Genomic DNA, 26774 nt, shown 5'->3' with positions numbered 1-26774 from the left:
GTAAACAGCGGTCAGATTCAAATAATGTCAAAAGGGGAAAAATGCGAGATACAAGGTTTTTGCATGACTACAACAGTATGCAGAACCATTTAGCCCGACATAGAAGAACTCAAATGGTTCTTTGAGCTGCTTTACTAAAGCAGAACCTTGAAGAACCCTTTTTTTTGGAAGATGTCCTGGTTTCAAAACTGCGAGCAACGTCACTTCTTGAACGTACAATATTTTTAATGGAGAACAGTAAGAAAATAGAACCCTGGCTGAAAGGGTTTGGGAACATCTGCTGATGACAAATATTTTAGGATTCACACAAAAACAACAAAAAAAAAAACATCTCAGCGTGTTAGAAAGGTCCACACTGCAGGTCAGGGGCGTCCCAACCCCAAGTCCATCACAGTTCACAGACGCGTCTGCTCCATCACCTCCTCAAAGCCTGGGATAGGTGTCTGCAGAGTTGCAGCAGGTGCGTCTGAGCAGGATACGAACATCTCTCCTGCAGGTCCATCATCCATGCGTCTCTTCTCTGGAGCTCAGCTGGAGCAGCGGGGGCTACGCGGGGGCTACGCGAGTGCTCCCTTGGCTCTCCAGTCTCTAGACAGCACATGCAGAAGTTTCTCCTCATCTTCCTCCTCATCCTCCTCCTCACCCTCTTGGTCTTCCAGGTTCTCCTCCTCTTTCTGCTTGGCCGTCCTGCTCTGAGCAGCCTCCTGCCGAGCCCTCAGGAGCTCCACCCTGCGGAAGCACTCGATCTGTTCGTCGATCTCATCAATCTGGCGCTCGATGCGACCCTCCTCATCATCCTCCGCCACGATGGCGTCCGAAGCGGTGTTGACCATACGCATCTCCTTCTGGAACTCCTCCCACTCACGGTCCATCTGCTCCCGAGGCGTGTCCACGTTGCGCACACGGGCGTCCTTCACAGGGTCATCGAAGAAGCCCTCAGGAAGCTGCGGCTCAGGCTTGGCCGCCTCGTCCGTGGACTCCGAGGGGGCGTCAGGGGGCAGAGTGGACTCAAAGAAATCTGCAGGGAGCCCTGAGGCATCTCCTGGAGGTTTGGAAGCACCAACTGATGTCTTAACAGATTCACCTTTGGGCTCCTCCTCTTCTTCCTCCTCCTCCTCATCATCATCATCACCACCATACTGTCCAGCAAGGAGACCAAGCCCTGCTGCACCTTTGCTTTGGAAGAAATCTGCAGGCAGACCCCCAGTCTTGGCCTTTTTGCCCACTCCATCCTCCCTTTCCTTCTCCTCCTCCTCCTCCCTCTTCCTCTTCTCCACCTCCTTCACCCCCCCATTCTCCTCCTCCTCCTCCTCCTCGTCTTTCCTCCTCCCTGCAGACCCCCCATGCCCCTGCCCCCCCTTCAACTGCCCCACCCTCTCCTTGTGCCCCCTGCCCAGCACGTGCGCTTGCCACACCGCCTCGCTCTTCACGTGCTCACCGCACAGAGTGCACATCAGCCGGCCCGCGCTCGTGTACTTGGCGAAGGGGGACTGCACGCGCCGCTGCCGCTGCCGCTCCGCCGCGCGCTGCTTCTCCTTCATGAGCCTCCGCAGCTCCTCCTGACTCACCGCCTTCTTCTTCCCCCTGGACGACATTGCTGTTAATGCAGTGAAGGCGCGCCGCACAAATAATCGATTACAGCATCAACAGCATTAATATCGATTATATCTTTCCACCATTACACTCCAGCGCGGGACAGTGACGTCGCTTCCGCCAGCGGTCAGCGCGTCAGAACGCCGCCGCTGCTTTCCAAAATAAAAGTCCCGCAGGCTGCGTGTTTTACAGGGAGGGTGCTTCCTTGTCAAAGCGTCCTGCCATAGTGTTTGTATATTTGGCAATGGTACAGATGCCTGAATAAATCTGTAGATAGGATATTCCGATATTCTAGGAATTTCTGATAGGCTAAACGACCACATCAGAAAATGCCCCCAGCAGCAGCAGCACGGGCAGGGTATTTGGATAGCCTAAATCACTGCATTGGAGGGTAAATAAGGTCATTAGGGGATAAGAAATCAATTATTATCGTTATTTATTAATTAATTAATTTTATTTATTTTATCTGACTTTTATCTTTTTAAAACACTCAAGAAAATAATATCCATGACCAGGGAAAATACATGAAAACATTAATAAACATAAAATGTAAAGGTGCACGTATTTGTCACTGTACAGAGAAATGTGTCTGCTGCATTTAACCCATCTGTGGTAGTGAACACACACTCACACACACACACACACACACTAGTGAACTAGGGGCAGTGAGTACACACACACACACCCAGAGCGGTGGGCAGCCAACTCCAGCGCCCGGGGAGCAGAGAGGGTAAAGGGCCTTGCTCAAGGGCCCAACGGTGGCAGCTTGCCGAGCCCGGGAATCGAACCCAAACCCTGTTATCAATATCCCGGCGCTGTAACCGCTGAGCCACCATGTGGGAGACCAGGGTTCGATTCCCAGTCTGGGTCACTATGCTGTGCTACACCAATAAGAGTCCTTGGACAAGACTCCCTACACTACATTGGCCCACATCTGTGATAACCTTGTATGTCGCTCTGGATAAAAGCGTCTGCTAAATGCCATAAATGTAAATAAGTACACACACCCCCCCAGAGCGGTGGGCAGCCAGAGAGGGTAAAGGGATCAAACCCACCACCTTGTTATTGATAGCCCAGCGCTCTAACCGCTGAGCCACCACTGCCCTAACGTAGTGTAGCACATACCATCATAAAACTGGCTGGTCCTGCTTTTACTATTATTATAATGTGCTAAAAAGAAGAATACCGGAAACCTCCAGAAACCATCAGCAATGGCCTAATATATAAAATCAGACAGCACATCTGGGTTCCACAAACAAACAAACAAACAAACAAACAATGTGCATTGAACACTGTTTTAAAAAACAATATTTTATTTCTTTAAAATGCTCAAAAATCAATATAAATATAACCAGGTTAAATCAGGAGGCTCTCTTTTTTCTCTTTTTGTTGTTACATCAGTGTACAAATATACAGCAGAGTGAAATTACGTTCCTCCATAGTGCAACACAGAGAAGCACAATACTATACCGACTACATAAAGTGCAAGTCTGCAAACACAGAGCAAGAGCAATACAATAAATACTGAGGATTTATTATGCTAAATGATACATACAGGGAGGAAGAACCCCTCGTTCCCAATTTGTCTTGCACACTTGGGAATTTGACCTCCACTAGTAAGCACATGCATCCTCCACCTTTACTTCCTCATGTAATCCATTTGTGCAGTGAACACACACTAGTAAGCACATGCATGGTGTGTCAATGCAGCTACACACACACACACACACACACACATGCAGACACTAACGAGCACATGTGCCTGGTGGCTGTGCTGTGGCACCCAGGGGGCAGTTAGGGGGGTCCGGTGTCTTGCTCTATGGCACTTCAGTCATGCTCTGTCAGTTCAGCGGCTCAAACCGGCAATCCCCTGATGACAAGGCCGTTTCTCTAACCTTCAGGCTGTGCCTAGGAAATGAATTTAGCTGGTCATTATTAACCGATAAACAAGACATAAATATGTAGCGTTGGACAATAAACGAGGCATGTAACAGGGTTGTGAGTTCGATACCTGGGTTCGACACCCTTTGAGCAAGGCCCTTAACCTGAGCATGTCTGAGCCTGGGCTCTGGGATCTGGGCTCTGGCTGAAGTACTGAAATACTGTATATAGTCAGTCAAGTATATAAAGACAGTACAGGCATATATGAATACTGGCGTTGCTTTTTCAGAATAGAAATGCTCCAAAATATATTGTTTTACCTTGACTATTATTACAAATTCACTTTTTATGCTTCATAGAATAATAATAGTAATAATTATTATTTTTTCATCAACTTATTTAATAAAACACCTTATTTTAGTCATTTTTGATCTTTTTTTCATCCTTTTTTTATCCTGAATTGTTTGTTTGTGACCACCCACGCACAGAAAGGCGTTTTGTATGTGGGTGGTCACAAACAAACAATCCATGAAAACAAACAAAGGAGGAAAAAAGTTCAGAAACCACTAAAATAAGGTGTTTTATTAAATAAGTTGATGAAAAAATAATAATTATTACTATTATTATTCTATGAAGCATAAAAAGTGAATTTGTAATTTGTAAATAAGCAAAATTAACATGATTTTAATGAAACCAAATAACTGCAGCTCTTATTTAAACCCATTTTAATCCATTTATTTATCATTAATATTATTTATCATTAATGAATCCCGCCCCTCAGACAGGGGGTGCGGTATAATCTGGTGAAGGGGTTTTGTCGCCCCCGCGCGGCGCTATGGTGAATCGCCTCCAGCAGCAGCAGCAGCAGCAGCAGCCGCGTTTGACGAGCAGAGCTGCGGGTCCATCATGAGGGGCTGTCGCAGAAACCGAGCTGATGCACAGCCGGACATCTCCGCCCAGCGTCTGCAGTAACTGACCCGGTCTGAACGCACCAGAGTCCCGGATTAAACACGCAGGATGACGGGGGACACGATCTGCAGCCTGCGCAGAGACCAGGCTCACAGCGAGCACCAGCAGACCCTGCAGGCGCTCCAGGTTTCAGCAGACCCGCTGAAAGGCGGAGAAAACGACGGTGACGACGTCTACAACCACAGCCTCCATCACCGCAGGCCGCCGAGCAGCGTGACCGTGAAGCCTCTGGCCAAACTGCAGCGCCGCAGCAGCAGCAGCAGCAGCAGCGATGCGAACGGACACGCCACCCCCGAGGACAGCAAGAAGACCCCCGTCATTTTGACTCCGTCCGGATTCCCCGTGCACGAGTGCGTGTACAAGGGCGACGTGCGGAGGCTGTCTTCGCTGATCCGCACCGAAAACATCGCGCAGAAGGACGCACACGGTGAGTCTGCACGTGTGTTGTCCTGGAAACTGCAGCTACACGTTCAGGCAGGCGCGCGGATGACGTAGCAGACGTGTGGACAAGTGTAGGCTTTAGGGAAGGTCTTTGATCTACAGACTTCAAACAGGGGAGACGTTATTTTATTAAGATTATATTAAAATATTATATTTATGGGTGATTGTTTAATTGGCAATTAAAATTAGCACTAATTTATTAATTAATTATTAATATATTTACATGCTTTGAAGTTGCATTAAAGGTACAGGTGCACGTATTCGTCACTGCACAGCGAAATGTGTCCTCCGCATTTAACCCATCTGTGGTAGTGAACACACACACACTCACACACACACTCACACTAGTGAGCTAGAGGCAGTGAGTACACACACACACCCAGAGCGGTGGGCAGCCAACTCCAGCGCCCGGGGAGCAGAGAGGGTAAAGGGCCTTGCTCAAGGGCCCAACAGTGGCAGCTTGCCGAGCCCGGGAATCGAACCCACAACCCTGTTATCGATATCCCGGCGCTCTCACCGCTGAGCCACCACTGTTACTGTAGTTTTAAAATATTTTATTTTTATTTATTTACAGAAATCCAGCTCATTCCAAAGGGTTCACTTAATTTTTCACACAATATTCGCACAGTTTTCTATAGCTCTACTGACGTCTCACGGCCGTACTGAGTTTAGTTTAGGTTATCTTTCATTTCTATACAGTTAAAAAGTCATTACCGTCACCAGGAGTCATTACCAGTATCAGTAATGATAATTCACATTTTTCTGTATTTTTTAAAAGCTCTACTGGTGTTGCCTAAAAACCGGTGCACATTAATTTTAGGAAGTTTAGTTTATCTTTTACTTGAATCTCTAAACAGTTAAAAAGACCCTAGGTCATAAATCTGAAAACATGTCATTACCATCACAACGAGGTTTGTACTGGTAATGATGTGTTGCGGTAATGGCAATTTTCACTTTCCATATTTTGAACAGTTAAAAAGACACAGATGGTGAATCTGAAAATCTGACATTACCATCACCAGGAGTCATTACCGTCACAACCAGTTTAGTGTTAGCAATGATGTGTTACGATAATGACAGTTTTCACTTTTTTTATTGTATTCTCTAGCGCTCTACTGATGTCTTACAGCCATATTGATTGAAAAACAGTGAACACATTGCCATATTGATGAAAACAGCTGGAGATGACTTTTGCTTTGTGACATGGAGAATTATCACCCTGGATAAAGGCTGATAGTATATTGGACAACTGTGGCCATGTGATGATTGATCTGTATCAATGAGCCCAAGTAAACGTTCCCCACACCTTTACACCACCTCCACCAGCCTGGACTGTTGACACAGGGCAGGTTGGATTCATGGAGTCAAGCTGTTGGCGCCAATCCTACCACTTATACATATTGCCATATTGGCTGAAAAACAGTTTTAGGAACTTTCTAAATTTTCTAAATCTTTCTAATTTCTAAACCATTAAAAAGACACTGATGGTGAATCTGAAAACCTGCCATTACCATCACCAAGAGTCATTACCGTCACAACCAGTTTCGTAGTGGTAATGGTACGGTAATGGCAATTGCATTTTTCTTTTCAGGAAAAAAAGGCCCTAGGTCATCAATCTGAAAACCTGTCATTACCATCACAACCAGTTTGCACTGGCAATGACGTGTTGTGGTAATGGCAATTTTCCCTTTTTCCTGTATTCTCTAGCGCTCTACTGATGCCTTATAGACATATTGCTCAAAAAACGGTGCACATTAGTTTTAGGAAATTTAGTTTATCTTTTACTTGAATCTCTGAACAGTTAAAAAGATCCTAGGTCATAAATCTAAAACGTACTGGTAATGATGTGTTGAGGTAATGGCAGTTTTACTTTTTTCTATATTTTGAACAGTTAAAAAGACACAGATGGTGAATCTGAAAACCTGCCATTACCATCACCAGGAGTCATTACCGTCACAACCAGTTTAGTGTTAGCAACTCTAACTGAAAAACTAATTCTGAGTAACTCTAGAGACTGCTGTGCTGAAAATCCCAGGAGATATTCTCAAACCAGCCTAGCCTGTCTGGCACCAACACTCATACCACTCTCAATTGTCTGATTGGGTGATTACCTAATTGCAGAATGAGAAGGTGTACACAGTAAGGTGTTCTCAGTAAATGTGGCTTGTTAGATGGTGGATGACAGCTACCGTCAACGTCATGCCCACCTAGCATGTCAGTGCAGCCCATGTCTGGTGTGTACGACTCTTAAATACGCTAAAAACAGCATTAAAACCATGACGATCTCAATCGTAAGGAAAGAAACCTCAGCGAAATGTGACAGGCAGCATTGTTCTTGTTCCTCAGGTCAGGTGAAGGTATGATTATATGCATTTTAGGGTGATATTGAATGTGTGTGTGTGTGTGTGTGTGTGTGTGTGTGTGTGTGTGTAGCAGTGGTTCTAATGATGGTCTTCATTGCAGGAAACACACCCCTCCACCTGGCTGTGATGTTGGGTCATAAAGGTAAGTGGTTCAAGAGTCTGTCCAAAGAGTTTTGGTTAAAGGGCCTATATTCTATATTTGTCTGGCTTTTTTTTGTTTTCCCCAAATGTCTACTTTTTATTCAGTTTCCAGTCATTTCTGATCCTAAAATTAAATATATACATTTATTTATTTATTTATTTGTATTATATAAAAATATAAATTATAAATATTATATATAATTTATTCTTTATTTATTTATTTAATATTTATTTATTCATTTATTCTGATGTATCTACAAAATGCAGTTCTATATTGTAGGCTGATATTATTGCCTACAGTATAGCAATATATATTTATTTGTTTGTTTTTGCTCTTACAAGTCGCTCTGTTTCCCAGCACATATCTCTTGTTAGGGCAGTACACTCACTCACTTCTGCCCTTTTTTCCTTTTGCATCATGTGTCTGTTTAGGTGGGATATTCTGTATATATCGCTACTGTAACACTGCTGTTTCCTTCATCAACACATCTGTACTGTTCTAATATTATTTTACAGCTTAGTTTGCATGTACAGACTTTATGGACTGGAGGATTATTGGTACATTTGAAACATTAGGACTAAAACAAAGACAAATGGGCCTTAAGGAACAAGTACTAGAACAAGAAAAATGGCTTGTTCAAAAAAGTGTCTCACAGCAAAACATAAATTTATAAGTAATAATACAAATTAAATGAATAATACACATTAAGGCCTTAATCAGATGTTTTTAACATAAACAGTAAATATTGTTTTACTGCCTTTGTTAGTTTTATAGTGTTTATGTACTACATGACTACATAAATTGTAGCTTGTTTTTAATAATTGTTAATAATTAATGTTATGTTGTTATTAATAACTGTTAATAATTCATATTACTCGTAAAATTACACAAAACGTACTTACATTTTTGTAAACAGATAGAAATCACATTTCTAGAAAGGTGAGTTACTGTATATTTAATAATGTATTTTTACCTGTTCATCACTTAGTAGATTACAAACTATGCAGTTCTCTGTCCGGATTCACAATACTGGATACTGTGGGTAAAACCTATAAAACAGAATGGAAAAAAAAACTGACCGCTGACTGGTAAGCGGGAGACTGTAAGCTGTTTGATAAAATAGACTGTTATCTATGATATAAAGCTCACTGTCTATCAATACCTTTAACACTGAAATTCAGTATCACCATGTGTCAGTATCACGGTATACTGGTGTAGACAATGTATCGACCAGCAGTATAAATTAATGTCCTAATTTCAATAATTTCCTGTTGGTCCTCAGCTGCACTTCTTATCCATTTACTTAGCATGCTGGACAGCTAATCTAATCTCTTAAAGCTTTAATAATGTTATTCCTCCTTTAGAGTGTGCTCATCTGCTCCTGGCCCACAATGCACCTGTGAAAGTGAAGAATGCCCTCGGGTGGAGCCCCCTTGCCGAGGCCATCAGCTACGGAGACAGACAGATGAGTATGTTCCAGCCATCGACACAGTAATCCGATCACGCTCTGGGATAATACATCATACCGGGGTGGACAGCTCCAGGGCAGGAGGCCGTACACAGCAGTGGTACAACTAGGATCTTCAGGGTCCCAGAGCCAAAAAGAAAACAGCCTCAATACCCGAAATGACCTACAGTTAATTAACATATTGAGCACTAGGTTTATTACTCGGTTATTAGTTCTAATGCAGAAAACATTGTGAGTTATTTGGAAACCATTTAGCGCATTTAGCGCAGTCCCTCAGGGTTCGGTTTTAGGGTTTGTGAAATTGTGGTTTTAATGAGAGTGAAGAACTGAAGGGGCGGACTGAATGAATATAATATATATATATATATATATATATATATATATATATATATATATATATATATAACTTGTAATAGTTTTGGTAGTTGTTGTTTTTTGTCACTGCTATCATTGGCTGTCTCAGGAGAGGGGGTGTGGCTTTCAGTGGAAAGCAAGGCAACAATGGCTGCGATAAAGACAGGCGATACATGCTAATGACTTTAAAAGCCTCTTTTCATGAAAAAGGCAGATAACGGTCACTAAATCATCAGCTGTCAACTGATTGTTTCAGCCCTAGTTTGGTGTGGATCAAACTCTCCAGGACGAGTGTAAAAAAACACCCTTAGAGGCGGTACCTTGCTCCACTGCAGTTGCTATGCAGTCCTGGGAGGGGAGGTGCTGAATTCTGTGTAAGGATCAAATTACATTTGCTGACTAAGGTGATTTCGTTGTCCTTTATGGTTGCTTGAGTTTGGGCCTGCAGCACTACGGAGAGGCTGGTGTGAATGATGACAGGTAGCTGATATATAGTCATACAGTCATCTGTGGTATTTCCTTTACTCTGCTTACTGCACTCCGATACTGAGAGGGAGAGAAACACAGGCAATAGCTCGTGCCTATAGGGGTGCAGTAAAGAGTTCTGTGCTGTGTTAGAGTGTGTATGATGACTTGGAGCTGGGTTCACTACAGTGGACATTCAGTAAGAGGAAGCTGACAGTGCCACATAGCAGCGTTACAGAAATCCAGCAATAAGACAGAATAGCAGCAACACATAAAACATGTAACCCCAGGTGAGCAAACTGAGCCAAACGTGTCAGTGGTAAGGAAAAACTCCCTCAAAGTTGGAGCAAGAAACCTTGGGAAGAACCAATCCTCACAAAGGAAGAGAGGGGGGGTATCCTCCTCTGGTCAGAACTATTTATAAATTATTGATTAATAGTATAAAACCACATTAACACCTTAACGTGCCCCATTTCAGTTGCTATGGGAGGGGAGGTGCTGAATTCTGTGTAAGGATCAAATTTAATTTGCTGACCTGGGTGTTTTCATTGCATAGTAATAATAATAATAATAATAATAATAATAATAATAATAGCAGCAATCAGAAAATCAATAGTTAGAGTCCAAGTAAATGCCAGTGTAGTCTGGCAGGTAGCAGTCTGGGGCAGCGGTGGCTCAGCGGTTAGAGCTCCTGGTTATTGATTACAGGGTTGTGGGTTCGGTACCCGGGCTCGGCAAGCTGCCACTGTTGGGCCTTTGAGCAAGACCCTTCACCCTCTCTGCTCCCTAGGAGCTGGAGTTGGCTGCCCACTGCTCTGGGGGGGGGATGTGTGCTTACTGCCCCTAGTTCAGTAGTGTGTGTGTGTGTTCACTACCACAGATGGGTTAAATAAGGAGAACACATTTCACTGTTTATAGTGCAGTGACATATACGTGCACCTTTACCTTTTTTTTACCTTGGAGGAAGAGTTGGATTTGAGCTGGAAAGATGAAGAAGACAGATGGAAGACGGCTGCTCCTTCTTTACTAAAATAAGCAGAAAGATAATATTTTGTCAATATCAGTAGAAAATGCTGAAATGGATATCAGATGAAGTGTGCTGTGATGTGATGTTGTTAGCGGTGTGTATGGTCCTGTGGGGCAGACGGGTGTTTGAGTAGTTTGAGCATGATGGAGAGCTTTTAGATGCTCGTCTATAGTGAAGTGTTTCAGTTTAAAGCTCATTTTAAAGCTTAGAAGTTTTTAATATAGAAATCTCAGATAAGTATCAGCATCAATATCGGCTGATACTTGTCTATTCTACTATTGTGTTTCAACTGTATAATCTGTCAGCAATATGCACGTTTGTATTTACTGGTATTTTATGTGTGAGTGTTTGTGAGTTTGTATGTGTGTGTGAGAAGAGAGAGCGAACTGGGGGATTCCTGCCCTGCTAATGTATTCCTCTCCTTGTTCCAGTCACGGCCTTACTGCGGAAGCTGAAACAGCAATCCAGGGAAAACGTGGAGAACAAAAGGCCTCGGCTGCTCAAAGCACTGTGGGAGGTAAAGAACACACACAGTTTACACACACACACACACACACACAGTACACACACACACACACACACACACAGTACACACACACACACACACAGTACACACACACAGTACACACCAGAATTCTGTAGTTTCAGCAGAAAACGAACAATTCTGCACTTAAGCATTTTTCTGTATCTGTTATGCAGGCACTCAAGCCTGTGTGGCCTGAATCCCTTCACATGTGTCCTCTCTGAATAATAGTGTGAATAATAATTGTCCTCTACTTTTTTCTTTTAATACGAAATGTGTTAAGTAATACGTTTTAATAATAATTTGTAATATAATATCCATTTTATTTGAAATAATATTTGTTGCCTTGTTGTTTTAGCTTGGTGACTTTTACCTGGAACTTCACTGGGATTTCCAGAGTTGGGGTGAGTGTGTTTGCAGTAGGGAGGGCGTTAATAAGGGGAAGCTGATGCACAATGGTGTCATTGCGGTGCCGGCCGATAATTTCTTTAAAAATATGAGACATGTTGTACTGATATTTCAAACAGATCTGTGCGTTTAACTCCAGCAGAGCAGAATATTTAGGTGACACTAATAAATAATATGCATTTTACTGCTGTCCAATAATAAACAGGTGTCCCGTTTGAACCCTGGAGCTGCTCTGTACACCGGGTAAATAATAATGGGTGAATAGACCAATAGAAATGATCAGAATAACAAAGGAAGAAACAAAGTATCTAAAGTTTTTATTGGACAGCGAAGATTTATAACCTTACAGAAACAAGTGTTATATGTCTAACTTGTAGATACAGCAATTTCTACACATTATAAATGTTTATATATCCGCAACAGTTCTGTTAAGACATGTGCATGAAAAAATTGGATATGGTCATGGGCCCAGATTTCCCATATTGGTGCATCCCTAATAAATGAGATTTTTTGGATAGACAGACTTATTTAGAAATCTGAACCTATGAGAAAATATCCTCCATTTTCAGCAGTAAGATAAGACTTTTAGTTTAAAAAGGTGACACAAATACTATTGCCTGATGTCAACAACCTGCAGTTTTATCCATAATCACTAATTGCTGAATTTATTTGCTCACAAAATTGCCAGAATTGAACCCATGCTACTGGAGAACCCAATATGCAGCACTGCTTTTAACCACAAGTACCTGTGAAAGCTGTGGAGCTGTGAATTTGCTGCCGTATTCGCTCTTGCACAATTTGACACCCCCTCTTTTTTGGTTTCAGTGCCTCTCTTGTCACGGATTTTACCATCTGATGCCTGCAAGATATACAAGCAAGGAATGAATATCAGGTAACAGCTGTGATTATAAAGAGCAGCTGGAGTATGTAAGGTATAATGTAATGTGTCATTTTGAGTGTTACCTGAATGAGCTACCAAATAATAGTCCAGCTTTTCGCTTTTTTTATTTAGTTCTTTAAGAAACTCTTCTCAGAAAGGTGCTTAGTCACAGTCCTGGTGATCTACAGTCCTGCAGTGTTTGGCTCTAACTCTGACCTAACACCTGATTTAAGTATTACAAGGTCTCCAAATACATTGTATCTCCATTTTGACTGTTTTAGACTTTTCTCACATAATGTGAATCTGGCAGCTGTTCTTTATATTGTAAATGATGAATTAACCAATAGAAATGCTCCAAAATATTGAATCCCGAGCCATGCTGCTTTGACATCAGCAGCCGGAGTCCGAGAGAGCGCAATTCGCCGTGCTCTCTTCTCTCGTCACTCTTATGCAATGTTGGCTGGCACAGGCGTCTGTTAGCTGATGCGGTGGAGCTGGGGACCGGGTTCTTTGACTGCCCGGTGATGCCACATCTGCAACAGTTCAAAAAGAGCCAGTGGCTGACTTTGTATGTGTTGGAGGAGACGTGTTAAGTCCTTACCCACCTAATGTTGGGAGCATTGTTAGTGCTAGAGGGAGTTATGGACGGGTGGGTTTATTAGCAGTACCAAATTGGGAAAAAATGTTTTATTGATTTATTTTTTAAAAATTCTTAAAATAGTATTTACATTGATTTTCACTGACAGTTGAGAGGGTTTCTTCCATCTGAAAGACGAACCTGACAGGATAGTGTTTATACTCCTATAATTTAGAGTTGCACACTCTGGAAGTGGTGTATTTACATTTAGAGGGAGAATGGAAATTACGGACAGGTACTGCAGAATTATTATATTATAACCACTACAAGAGGGGCTGATTTAACAGTGATCTAGATACATTATATAATTAATATGGAAGTGGATCTGTCCACGTCCACATTACCCATTACATTCTCAATTATGGTGAGAAACAGGTGTCCAGGGTGGTTTACCTCCAGTACCAGAATTAGGCATCCTTTAACTCATTGGTTCCCAACCCTGGACCTGGAGAACCCTCTTACACCCTTTTACACACATCAGTTCCATCCTCCTCTTACACACCACCTTCACCCCAGGAACAGCTTATTAATTAGCTGATTATCTGGATTAGGTGTGTTGAGAGGAGAGTAAGGACTAATGTGTGCTGGGCAGGGGGTCGTCCAGGACCAGGTACCACTGCTCTAGCTGAAGTGTTAAAGCTGCTGATCCGCTCTGCAGGTTAGACACCACTCTGGTAGACTTCAGTGACAGGAAGTGCCAGAGAGGAGACCTCAGCTTCATCTTCAACGGGGAAGCACCACCCGCAGAGGCCTTCATCGTCTTGGACAACGAACAGAAAGTGTACCAGAGAATTCACCACGAGGTCAGACGTTCTGCTTACTGGGGGATATTTACTAGATTAGCCCTTAAATGGCTCTGATATGGGCTCGATCTACTGACTGCGTATGCTATATGTCCAAATGTTTGTGGACACCCCTTCTAATGAATGCATTCAGCTACTTTAAGTTGCACCCATCCCTGAAGAGAAATATTGCCAATAGAATAGGACTCTCTGGAGCAGATAAACATGGTGGTTGGTACCATGCCCATGAGGGGTATAAGGTCTCCCAGCATTGAACTGTGAAGCAGTGGAAGGGCTGTGTTCTTTGGAATGATGGATTGCGCTCCATCCAATACTTTTGGGATGAGTTGGGGAGATGAGGTTTAGGTCAGGGAGTAATCATCCAACATCCTGACCACACTAACACACTTGTGGATGAATGCAATCAAATCAGTAAATGAGCAGATGTCCCAATACTTTTGTCCAAGTTGTCCAAAAAGGTTCCAGTCAGCAGACTGTTGAGAGCGCTTGGTATGAGCGGATTCTTTGCCCTTTCCTCTTCTCTGCAGGATTCAGAGATGGACACCGAGGAGGAGGTGGATATTTTGATGGGCAGTGATATCTACTCAGCCACTCTCTCCACCAAGTCCATCTCCTTCTCCCGCAGTCAGATTGGCTGGCTCTTCAGGGAGGACAAGACGGTAATCATCTCCTTTTATTCTCATACAAGAAATTAATACATTACTAGGCAGTATTTTTTATGGTATATTTTTAAATTAAATTTTATGAAAAAAATTTACTCATATGGACCTCCAATTACCCAACCCGTACGTACCCCCCTCCCCCCCATCACACGCAATGCCAACAGCACTGGTGAGGGTGTATTTTTGCAACATCACCGGGTAACCAACGTGCCTGCCAGTGGCTAGCCACATCCTAGCAACATCCTAGCACCAGCGATCCTCTAATCATAGCGACAGTGCCTTGGTCTGCTGGACCACTCTGTGACGCTAAACAGTATTAAAGGTAGTGCACTCAAGCCTCATAGTGGCTCAGTGATCTAATGCGCTGCCGCGATTGCCCAGGGGTCACGGGTTTGAACCTCAAGTCATGACGCTTTGCCATCAATGGTCGGAGAGTCTGGCTAGTGCTAGGGGGAGTTACAAACGGGTGGGATACTGTAGCCAGCCCCTGATTTATACCGCAGGCTATATGCATCACTCTATATGACACTCAATAAAGCAGGGCAGTACCACTACAGGAGAGGCTGATTTAACCCCGAAATCCCCTAAATATTGTTGCTGTTGCTGTTATGCAAAAACCTTGTATGTCAATTTTTGCTATTCCTTTTACCTGGAAAGTTATCATTTTGGAGATGGGTGATTTTTGCATGACAGCAACAATATGCTGGGCTATAAACTAGATTATAGGTTATATCTAAATGTAGATACATTATGCTTTTTCCCATATTTGTCCATCTTCATAAGTCACACTGGTAACACTGTACTTGGATGGTCCATTATAGATGCCTCGTAGATGCTAACCTGACGTTCATCTAACATTCAGCTGAATGCCTATTAAATGCAGCTGACCTCTAAATTGAATGTAACCCTATCTCTAACCCTTAGCTTAACCTTACCCTTTTAGGATTAGGGTTAGATTTAAGGTTTAGGTTAGGGTTGGGGTATATTCAATAGTCATTGGCAATCGACTTGCAAGTTGCATTTAATGCATTTTGAATGTTAGCTGAATGTTAGGTGAGCATCTATAAAGAATCTGAAATGGTTGTGACCCTTGTTACGTCTATAGGCCTTTATATTTTTGTTTCACTATAACTAATAGACGTCAACTATGTGTCATATACCGTTTAACTTCTCAGATTTGTTACATCCTAATGCAGATTATTCAGTAATTATACGGAAAGCAGTGCAAACTGCTATAAAAAGTTATTTGTAAGTTATAGGAGCTATAGAAGACTATAGAAGTAGGTCCTGGGCATAAACTTTATTTTAATTAGATTTTCATGTGATCATTTTGCTCTTTACATCACATTGTGTACAGTGTGGCCTGTGGTGTATTAGTCTTTTAGCATTTTGTATTAATTGACATTTTCAGTTCAAAATAATGAAAAATAATGCAAGTGTAAAATGTGTGCCTTAATGAAGAATCTATAAGAGTCACACTGCATCTAAGAATTGATCATTTTCCACATCCTACTGGCCAGCAGTTTGAAAGGACGTCCTTGAAGGTCCCTAAGGACTCACGAATCAGCTGTTCTAGCAGATTGCGATTAAGGATGCGGTGGGAAAAGCTCCTCCTGCCCATATTTTTTATGAATTTCTTTATATTACACACTATATAATTTACTATAAGTTACTTTTTTCAAATGTTTGTGGACACCCTTTCTAATAAACACATTCAGCAACTTTAATTCACACCCATTGCTGACACAGATGTATAAATGCACACATACACACAGCTTGTCTAGTGCCTGTAGAGAAGTACTACCAATAGAATAGGACTCTCTGGAGCAGATAAACATGAACCTACTGGCACCATGGCAAATGCCAGGCGTGGGCTTGAGGGGTATAAAGCCCCCCAGCATTGAATACAGTCAAATCCTCACAGCAATGCTCCACAATGTAGTAGAAAGCCTTCTTTCCTCGACAGTAGAGTCAGTTACTCCAGCAAAAGCAGGATGAACTCTCTTATTTTTGAAATAGTGAATAAGCAGGTGTCCCAATACTTTTGTCCATGTAGTGTAATATAATGTACCCTACTTTTGGTACCACTTAAGCTCACTTTGTCTTGCAGGAGAAAGTAGGGAACTTTGTGGGGGACTTCTACACAGTGAAGGGTCTGGTTCTGGAGTCTAGGAAGAGGCGAGAGCATCTGAGCGAGGAGGACATCCTGCGCAACAAAGCCATCATGGAGAGCCTAAGCAAAGGAGGCAGTCTGTCAGAGCAAAGCTTTGAGGTGTGCTTTACTTCCCACTGCACCAGAGAACTCATACTCAGCTGGGTTTGAGTGGAATGTGAATCAGTGATGCCTGGGTTGCCAGATCCAGTAAAGAGGACTCCAGAAACAGTAGACCTAAAGTCTTTCCCTCTGTGTTTATTCAACAGCCTGTCCGAAGGCAGTCGCTCTGTGCCCCTGAGCCCAACACACTGTCCTGGGAGGAGTACATCTCTGCAGAGGCGGGAAAGTAAGTACCACCTGTCTGAGTCTTGCAGCAGCTGGAATTCATAGATTCATGCAGTTTGCTTATATTGTTGGGATGCAACGCAGGGGGCAGCTATGGCAGCCTTGGGATTGGAAGGTCACTGGATTGATTTCCCTGAACCGGCAGGACATTACTGAAGTGCCCTTGAGTAAGGCACCTATCTGTCACAGCTCGGGCTCACCACTGCTCTGCTCCACTGCTCCCAGGGTGTGTGTGGCTCACTAGTATATGTTTACTGTATGGATTGGTTAAAGGCGGAGGTCGAATTCCTATGTGTTCTTCTGTGTGCAACACAAATGGTGATTGAGTGGTTGTCCTTCATATCTGACTGTATTTGTGTGTATGTTTGTCGTAGGGCTCCTGTTCTGGGCCGAGAGCAGGTGTGTAAGGAGAGCAGGAAAAACTTCAAGGCGACCGTAGCCATGAGCCGAGACTTTCCACTGGGCATTGAATCGTAAGTTTATTGTCTGATCTGCTGTATTAAAGATTCACAGAGCTTTATGTTACAGACAGACTGTTATACCGGGTGGTGCCTGCTGTTGGCCAACACTAGCAATAATATATATATATATATCTCATATATAATGTGCTGATAATTAACCACTTTTTGGTTGTGGCATCAGTGGGATTCAAACTTGCGACCTTCTGGTGATAGAATATGACAGTTCAAGCCATTGGGGAGCTGTGAGGAACTTACAGTTATACAGGCTGAACTGATCGGAAAATGTATCCAGTGAGAATCATAGGCTATAACACAAATATAATTTTATGAGGAGAAATAATAAACAATAAGACAAATAGAGGTAATAACCAGAAACCAAACCTGCATAGAATTCTGGCTCAAAAAAAGACAACAAAACAAAAACCTGTGAGAGTATTAAAATAAAATCGTAATAAATAAAATAAGAAATAAGATGTTATTGGCTGATCATTTATCGTATTGTAATGATTTCATTTTTGTCATAATTTAGAACCGAGAACTGTCTGCATTTGTCTAATTTAATCACAAATTACACAGGTGAATTAGGTGATATCTCCAACAATCTGTCGCTGTCAAGCAAAAACCTTGTATTTCCAAAATGGCAACTTTACAGGAAAAGGGAAAAGCCTTCCTAACTTTTAATGAATGTCAGTGTAAAATACTTTATTCCAAGTAATTGAGGAGCGTTTCATTTGGTTCAATTGGAAATTTCACACAATGTAAAAAACACCTGCCAGATTATGTCAGAAAGTCAGAAGTCATCAGTGGCCGGAGCCTGAGGGAGCACGGTTAGAGCGCCGGGCTATCAATAACAGGGTTTGGGTTCGATTCCCGGGCTCGGCAAGCTGCCGCTGTTGGGCCCTTGAGCAAGGCCCTTTACCCTCTCTGCTCCCCGGGCGCTGGAGTTGGCTGCCCATTGCTCTGGGTGTGTGTGTACTCACTGCCCCTAGTTCACTAGTGTGTGTGTGTGTTCACTACCACAGATGGGTTAAATGCGGAGGACACTTTTCGCTGTACATAGCACAGTGACAAATACATGTACCTTTACCTTTGCTATTGGCCGCACTCTTTCCGGGAGCGTAGCTGGTGCTCTGTTCTCTCATCACTTTTGAAGCGATGATGGCCGTCACAGGCATCTGTTAGCTGTCTGGCTTCAGCTGGCTGGATCAGAGAATTCAGGGGCACTGCTAGTGCTGCGGGAAGCTATGAATGGGTGGGTTAATTGGCAGTACCAAACAGGGAGAAAAAAAGGGTGCGGGGGGGTGACAAACATATTCACCAAAAAAATCAAAAACATCAAAAATGCGAGGGACTAGGTTTTTGCCCGACCGTGACAAATTACAAGTGATGCCTATTGGCTCTTATAAGGCATGGTTGGAGCTGTAAGGCAATGATTTATAGAGGATTTCAGTACATGAAGTAATAAGCTTGAAAAGTCATTGGCGTGTGCTTACTTTTCTAGCTTGCTGAATGTATTGGAGGTCATTGCTCCCTTCAAGCACTTCAACAAACTCAGAGAATTCGTTCAGATGAAGCTTCCTCCGGGGTTTCCAGTCAAACTAGGTAAGAACATGCTTGTGATTGGATATAAACTGCTTGACAGAGAATATGCGCGAGTGTGCGGCTACATCAAACACAGAAGACAGCTCAGTTCCACTTGCTCAGCTCAGTTTCTAGTGAACGCTTAGGTGCTTTTGTGATTGACATCATGGAACTTGAAGTCAGCACTAACTTTCTTTTTCCCCACAACTCTGCTTTATCAGACATCCCAGTGTTTCCAACCATCACAGCCACGGTGACGTTCCAGGAGTTCCGCTACACTGAGTTCGAAGAGTCCGTCTTCACCATCCCTGCAGATTATAAAGAAGACCCCAACCGTTTCCCAGACCTTTAGCCTCGTGGATAGAAATCTAAGAGCCTGTCCCAGAATTCAGACTTGGCATTTTGTCTACTGATCTGCACTTTTATGTGCTTTCTGGTAAGTGTCCATGTGTGTCCCATTCCTCAAACGTGCAGAAACCACACTAAGCTCTAAACCCTTTTCTGAACACCACATTTTTGGCCTAAGCGTATTTATCTCACAGTGGGGCACTGGTTTCAGAAATATCAGGGAGGGATGTTAACATGGCGAGAACATCAGCATAAATATACAATGCATATACACACACTTTTGATTTGCCAAATTAATGTACACTTAAAGTAATGGTTGGGTGACAAATTTACACAATTTCCCACTTACCCCAGATGTGGTCGATCAGCCAAGACATAGCTTGTGTCCAGATGTTGCTTTATTAGCTGAGCATTGCAGCTATGAGGTTAACGTTGCTAACAAACACTAGAAGTCAGTGATCACTACTTATGCTCTATAGATACGAGGCCAATGTTGCTAACAAACCCAAGTTAGTATTCACCACAATTGTATGTAATACATGCCCACACACTTCTCGCATCCCTCTCAAACCATATCCAGGTATGTCCTTAAGGTGCCGCAGACTTCTGGATGTGGTTTAGGACACATTGTGCAAAGACAGAACTGATGTCCAGATTTTGCTTATTTAGTAATGCACTAGAGCTACAAGGCCAATGTTGCTAACATTTCTATTAATACAGGCCCACACACACTTCTCTAAACCTGATCAAACAACATATGGCCCTTTTTTACCCAATTTTCCTCCCTAACTTCAGATAATAAGGTAATTAGGTAATTACCCAACTCACTCGTTAGTACTCTCCCCCGTCACATGTAATGCTCCCAACACTGGGAGGGTGAAGGCTGACACATGCGCAACCAGCCACCACCTTTTTCCGAACTGACGCAGCTGCCTGGGGCCTAGCTCTGATGCTTCAGCTAGCAGACGCCCATGTCAGCCAGCATCACACAGAAGGGTAGAGACAGAGAGACATCTACCCACCTGGAAAGAGCAAGGCCTGTTGTGCTATCTCAGGCTCTGGCTGCTGATGGCAGGCAACATGACCTGGGATTTAAACCAGCGATCTTCAGCTCGTAGTGGCAGGGTCTTAGTCCGCTGGACTTGTGGACGTGGTTTAGGATACACTCCTAAATTTACTGCGAACTATAAATCAACAAAAATGTATTTTATTTAAAATACAGTACAAACTCCCAGCATTCAGCTTCTCATTGATGTTTTGTGCACGTCTATAGCTCACAGTTAGTGTTGCCGAGAGGTCTATGCGACCTTAATGAAGACCTGGATGCAGCTGGACTGGGTTAACAGGAGTGTGTGTTGACACTGATTGACTGCATCGGGGGTTAGATTCAATTTTTGTAAATTTTTATATATATAAGCAAACCAACCACAGGGGAGGACTTGACCAGGGTGACAGGCCCTATAAACCTGTCTAAACAGGAGGGCTCTCCTCCAAATTCACACTTTAAATTTGAACCTTGGTTTTGTGGACTTGGGAAAGACTTGTGGGACATGACAAGACAAGCATATTCACCCTTAGAGTGTTGGACAAAGATGGAATTTGGCCTCCGCCTTTAACCCATCCGTACAGTGAATACACACAAACATACACACACTAGTGATCAAACCCACACAGTGACAGTGAGCACACATGCCCTGAGCGGTGAGCAGCCATCACTACGGCACCTGGGGAGCAGAGAGGGTGCGCTGTTGCTCAAGGGCTCAACAGCGGCAGCTTGCCGAGCCCGGGTCTGGAACCCACAACCCTGTTATCAATAGCCATAGTAAAAGGCCCATAGAAACTGCTCATAAGCACTACTTTAGGCCAAAATGAGAAATGGGACACACTTCAGCCTCACAGTCTTCAAGTGCACCAATTGGGACAGAGCTTATAGAAATCTCACTCTGCAAACTAAGATATTAACACATGTTTTTCATCCATTATATTGACAAGAATGGGATAGGCCTCCTAATTTCAGTCCTTTGAGTCCTTTGATGAAACTGCTTTTAATTTTTGTCATTTGCTTCAGTGTAAACTGTGAAACTGTGTGTGTGTGTGTAAGTGTGTGTGTGTGTGTAAGTGTGTGTGTGTGTGTGTTCTGAAGGAATGGATCATAAACTATGCTCAGAGGTCTCCATCTAGTGGCCAACCGAGGAGACTATGTGTCACCATTTTAAAGCTCAGGATTTTTAGCTGCAGGATTGCGTCTATTCACCAGCCATAGAAAGCTCTCAGTACTCACAGAGAACGAGCTTATTGTGTGTCTGGAGTATGAAGTTCTTCACAGTTCTGCCGCTGCCGCTGCCGCTGCCGTGTGTTTTTCATGTCAAGTGTATCACATCAGTAGTAAGAGAGCAGTGTGGAGACATTCAGGATCCAAACCCTAGGGGAACATTTCATGTAAGTGGGATGTCTTGGGACCTAAGACCAAATATACAGATATGAGTATTATATAATAAACGATATAATATATACCCTTAATACATGACATTACCAAGTAACATCATGGCATCCTGCCTGAGATTGTGTTTTTCAAGCAGTCTGATTTTATTGAGCTTCAAACCACCTCCTATCATTTTTTCCGTTGTAAAAATGCATCGAGTAAATTATACAGAGACCCCTGCTGGTTTTAGATGGTCTAAGCTGGTAAGCAAGCTGGTTAAGAAAGACCTGGCCAAGCTGACCAAGCTGGTCACACTGGTAAACTAGTTTAGTAAAGCTAGTTGTCCAGTGTTGTCAAGATCATACTTGTGGACCCTCATGGTGAGGCTGGTCGTGTTGATCAAGCAGCGTGGTCATACTGGTCAGTAAGCTTGGTCATTCTGGTGGGCCAGCATGGTCAGACTAGTCATGCTGATCAATGGGCTTGGTCATTTTGGCGGAACAGCATGGTCAGGCTGGTCAGGCTGATCCATAAGCTTGGTCATTCTGGTAGACCAGCTTGGTCAGGCTGGTCATGTTGATCAATGGGCTTGGTCATTCTGGTAGACCAGCATGGTCAGGCTGGTCATGCTGATCAATAAGCTTGGTCATTCTGGTAGACCAGCATGGTCAGGCTGGTCATGCTGATCAATAAGCTTGATCATACTGATGGACCAGCATGGTCAGGCTGGTCATGCTGATCAATGGGCTTGGTCATTTTGGTGGAACAACATGGTCATGCTGGTCATGCTGATCAATGGGCTTGGTCATTCTGGTAGACCAGCATGGTCATGCTGGTCATGCTGATCAATGAGCTTGATCATTCTGGTAGACCAGCTTGGTCATGCTGGTCATGCTGATCAATAAGCTTGATCATACTGATGGACCAGCATGGTCAGGCTGGTCATGCTGATCAATGGGCTTGGTCATTTTGGTGGAACAACATGGTCATGCTGGTCATGCTGATCAATAAGCTTGGTCATACTGATGGACCAGCATGGTCAGGCTGGTCAGGCTGATCCATAAGCTTGGTCATTCTGGTAGACCAGCATGGTCAGGCTGGTCAGGCTGATCCATAAGCTTGGTCATTCTGGTAGACCAGCATGGTCAGGCTGGTCAGGCTGATCAATAAGCTTGGTCATTCTGGTAGACCAGCTTGGTCATGCTGGTCATGCTGATCAATAAGCTTGATCATACTGATGGACCAGCATGGTCAGGCTGGTCATGCTGATCCATAAGCTTGGTCATTCTGGTAGACCAGCTTGGTCATGCTGGTCATGCTGATCAATGGGCTTGGTCATTCTGGTGGACCAGCTTGGTCAGGCTGAAAGGCTAACCCATCACACTCAAACATACTGGTCCAGAGCTAAGCTGGTCCGGTTTGACCAGCCTGAGTATTCACCCCTTCATTTAATAATGTAGCTTCGTCAAATGTCAGATGATTAGAATCCATTTACCTTCAGAGAGCCGCGTTCCTTAAGCAATAACCAAAACGACGGAGGTAGTGTCAGGTATTAGTGGAGGCGTATCACAGCCGTACAGCTGAGTTTGTAGATCTATGCACCGGTTAGCACCACTGAGTGTCCTAAAAGAATCGCCTAAGCTCCTGAACGTACCAGCAAAACCGTCAAGAGGGCATTCTGACATATTAACAGTGAATATTCACGTTTGTTTTCATTTCACTTGGTTTGTTTTAGTCCCAGTTGTTGAGATGAAGCGTAGTTTAGTAGTTAGTCTTTAGTCTGTCTGTCCTGTGTTTTGTTTATTTGAATACTGTAATGTGTTTTTTGTGTGTTTTTATTTCCAGCTTTTGTGAATATGTAGCTTGTTCCTCAGAGGCGTGTTAAAGAGGCATCCATGCTCAAATATTTTCTCTCACATTCATGTAAAGACCAGATTACTGTCAAAAAAAGAAGTCACTAAATATACTGTGAAAGTTAAAGGGGCACTCCGGCCAAAGTCTGACCATCAGATCTTCATTTTATTGAAGACTAGACTAGACTAACCCCCTTGACGTAGCTATCTTGCAAGGTGGAAGGAACTAGCTGGCTAATGCAGAAGCGAGCCAGATGGCTAATGCTAGAAAAAACATGGCCCAGCTGTTCAAGGCCGGTCTAGTCCTCAAATCATCTTTACAACTGAGATAATGCTTTAGCTTTTAGCTTTTAAGCTAAACTTAAAACTTAGCTAGTTAATACTAAAGCAAGTCTTATGGCTAATGGAGGACAATGGAGAATGGAAAAGTTAGCTAGCTAGCTTTAAAAAGTTAGCTAGCTAATGCTGAAGCAAGCCTAGCAGTAACGCCATTAGCCATCTGGCTTGCTTCTGTATTAACTAGCTAGCTAGCTAACTTCACAGTCCAGTGTTTAAAGCTGGTCTAGTTTAATGAAGATAGCTAGTGCATTAGCTTTTAGCTTTTAAGCTAAAAGTTGAAGTTAGCGTAAAAAAGTTAGCTAATGCTGAAGCCAGCCAGGTGGCAAGTGCCGTTATTTCCTAGCAGTAACAGCATTAGCCAAGCTAGCTAGCTTTTATAAGCTAACTTTAACATTTTTAATCATAATCCAGCTGTTAAAACCTAATCTAGTCCTCAGATCATATTTCTTTAGCGTTTAGCTTTTAAGCTTAAAAAAGTTAGCTAGCTAACGCTAAAGCAAGCCAAATAGCTAATGCTAAGTTACTGCTAGGAAATAACTGCTGTTTAAAGCTGGTCTAGTCATTTCATCATTACAATGGAGATAGTGCTTTAGCTTTTAGCTTTTAAGCTAAATGTTGAAGTTAGCGTAACAAGTTAGCTAATGCTGAAGCCAGCCAGGTGGCTAGTGCCGTTATTTCCTAGCAGTAACAGCATTAGCTACACTGTTTCTGCATTGAGCAACTTTTAAAAGCTAACATTAGCTTTTTTTTATTATAGTCCAGCTGTTAAAACCTAATTTAGTCTTCAAATCATATTTCTTTAGCTTTTAGCTTTTAAGCTAAAAGTTGAAGTTAGCTTTAAAAGGTTAGCTAATGCTAAAGCAAGCCAAATAGCTAATGCTAAGTTACTGCTTAAAATAACTGCTGTTTTAAGCTGGTCTAGTCATATCATCATTACAATGGAGATAGTGCTTTAGCTTTTAGCTTTTAGGCTAAATGTTGAAGTTAGCGTAACAAGTTAGCTAATGCTCAAGCAAGCCAGTTGGCTAATGCCACCCAGGTTATTTCCTAGCAGTAACAGCATTAGCCATCTGTCTTGCTTCTGCATTAACTAACTTTTATAAGCTGAAATTAACTTATTTTAATCATATTCCAGCTGTTCGAAGCTGGTCTAGTCCTCAAACCACCATTACGATGAAGATAGCTTTAGCTTTTAGCTTTTAAGCTAAAGGTTAAAGTTAGCAAGGTATCTAGCTAACTACTTCGATAGCACTAGCTAGGCTACCTCTGTTTGGCTCTGTTTCTCTAGGCAAAAGGGTCAAAGCTACTGCTAATCCACCCATTTTGAGCTCAATAACAACGACAACAATAATAAAATCACTGTTTTTGTTTTCTTTACAGTCTTTTTATGAATTATGAACTGTGGTGTATCAACGTCAACCTTTTTAACAGGTTGCTAGTTAGCTAGCTAACGTCTTTCGCTTAATTCCTTTCACACCACAAAAAAGGTTTAGTCTTAAACCTTTTTAAGTATCGAACATCAGTCACATCTCAGTTTGAGATTCGTGTTGAAATATACGATTATCGACTGATTAAAGTTAGTTTATCTAGTGAAAATGTTGTTTTATTGGCTAATTATTTTCCTTATTTCAAGAAATAAGGCAGATTATTAAGCCAGTTTTGAGAAACTAACAAAATTATGTGGAGTAAGACACTTTCAATAGATAAAATGACATAAAACTAGCGAAAATAAGTCCATATATATATATATATATTTAAAAAAACCTCTAGTTTTAGGCTGGAATGCCCCTTTAAAGTCAAAGGCATTATGAAATGAGAGCTGCTGTACATTTTGTCAGTCATAATTTCGGACAATTTCAAAACCCTACTCGCTAAACCTGCTCTTTTGGATCAGTCAAGAAATAATGGACTTTTTAAACACTAGATTAACTGAATTTGAACACTTCACAGCGTCCGAGGGATCGGCTAACACCTTCACCATTTTCCTTTTCAGTAGACCACCTTGTTCATGGACCACCATGCCCACTTGCTGCACTCAGAACTTAACTAGATACAGTGTTTGTGGGGTGTTTCCGAAGCCTGAGAATATCCTGTAGCTTGAGTACACAAACAGTACCAGCACTACAGCATACGATGGTAACATCCCTCTGGGTCCCTTATGTATATAATGTGTCATTGTCTTGTGAAACCCATTACTCTGTTCATTTACAGTAACATCGCTGTTATTTTTGCTCTCTAATCTCTGTGTTTTGCACCATGGAAAGTAATCGATCATGTAAAAATGATGTAAAAACATATTGCAACTGTACAGATGAGCTACACACTATTTTCCTATCAAGCAGAAATTCTCAATCCAGTCCACGTTCCATTACGGTTCCAACGAGAACACGGCCGAGTTAGGGGCGGCCTCTCCGGTGGGTCGAGAGGCGGATGTGAAGGAACGTAAGGACTGGGTAGAGGCTCTACGGTACACCCTACAGAAATAAACAATATCATCACAACTCGGTCGGCTTCAAGCTGTTTCTTCCTAGCATTGTGTTCATGTACCAGAGTGAACGGCCTTGTTTGTAGGGCTCACTGTATTCCTAAAAGGGAAACCTTAGATTTTCCAGGAAATGGGAGTTTAGCTAGTAGACCACCACATTCACTAGCTG

At 42.7% G+C, this 26774-nt stretch overlaps 2 protein-coding genes across 2 annotated transcripts; one reads left to right on the top strand and one right to left on the bottom strand.

The window, feature by feature from the left end:
- Positions 1 to 213: 213 nt before the first annotated feature.
- znf830 (zinc finger protein 830) lies at positions 214 to 1696 on the bottom strand. Its single transcript, XM_072688732.1, has one exon. The coding sequence runs from the start codon at positions 1593 to 1595 to the stop codon at positions 558 to 560; it is 1038 nt and encodes a 345-aa protein (XP_072544833.1). The 5' UTR covers positions 1596 to 1696; the 3' UTR covers positions 214 to 557.
- A 2620-nt stretch (positions 1697 to 4316) lies between these two features.
- On the top strand, positions 4317 to 26621 carry LOC140561976 (ankyrin repeat domain-containing protein 13C-like). The gene is made up of 13 exons (XM_072687291.1): positions 4317 to 4870; positions 7348 to 7389; positions 8754 to 8858; positions 11135 to 11220; positions 11585 to 11630; positions 12460 to 12526; positions 13810 to 13954; positions 14482 to 14613; positions 16727 to 16888; positions 17038 to 17117; positions 17491 to 17589; positions 19079 to 19179; positions 19380 to 26621. Exons 1-13 carry the CDS (start codon positions 4492 to 4494, stop codon positions 19508 to 19510), a joined length of 1575 nt encoding a protein of 524 aa, XP_072543392.1. The 5' UTR covers positions 4317 to 4491; the 3' UTR covers positions 19511 to 26621.
- Positions 26622 to 26774: the final 153 nt, after the last annotated feature.

The sequence above is a fragment of the Salminus brasiliensis genome, chromosome 9, assembly GCF_030463535.1.
Source record: "Salminus brasiliensis chromosome 9, fSalBra1.hap2, whole genome shotgun sequence".
Lineage (NCBI taxonomy): Eukaryota > Metazoa > Chordata > Actinopteri > Characiformes > Bryconidae > Salminus > Salminus brasiliensis.
Note: the sequence above shows the minus strand (reverse complement) of the source record. Positions and strands in the feature narration are given on the sequence as shown.

Bases quoted from the DNA above. Each gene is read 5' to 3' on its own strand.
- znf830 (XM_072688732.1), bottom strand. From the start codon at position 1,595: ATGTCGTCCAGGGGGAAGAAGAAGGCGGTGAGTCAGGAGGAGCTGCGG.
- LOC140561976 (XM_072687291.1), top strand. From the start codon at position 4,492: ATGACGGGGGACACGATCTGCAGCCTGCGCAGAGACCAGGCTCACAGC. The intron at 11,631-12,459 runs GTGAGTGTGTTT...TTTTGGTTTCAG, and splicing joins CTGGGATTTCCAGAGTTGGG to TGCCTCTCTTGTCACGGATT. The intron at 14,614-16,726 runs GTAATCATCTCC...TTTGTCTTGCAG, and splicing joins TCTTCAGGGAGGACAAGACG to GAGAAAGTAGGGAACTTTGT.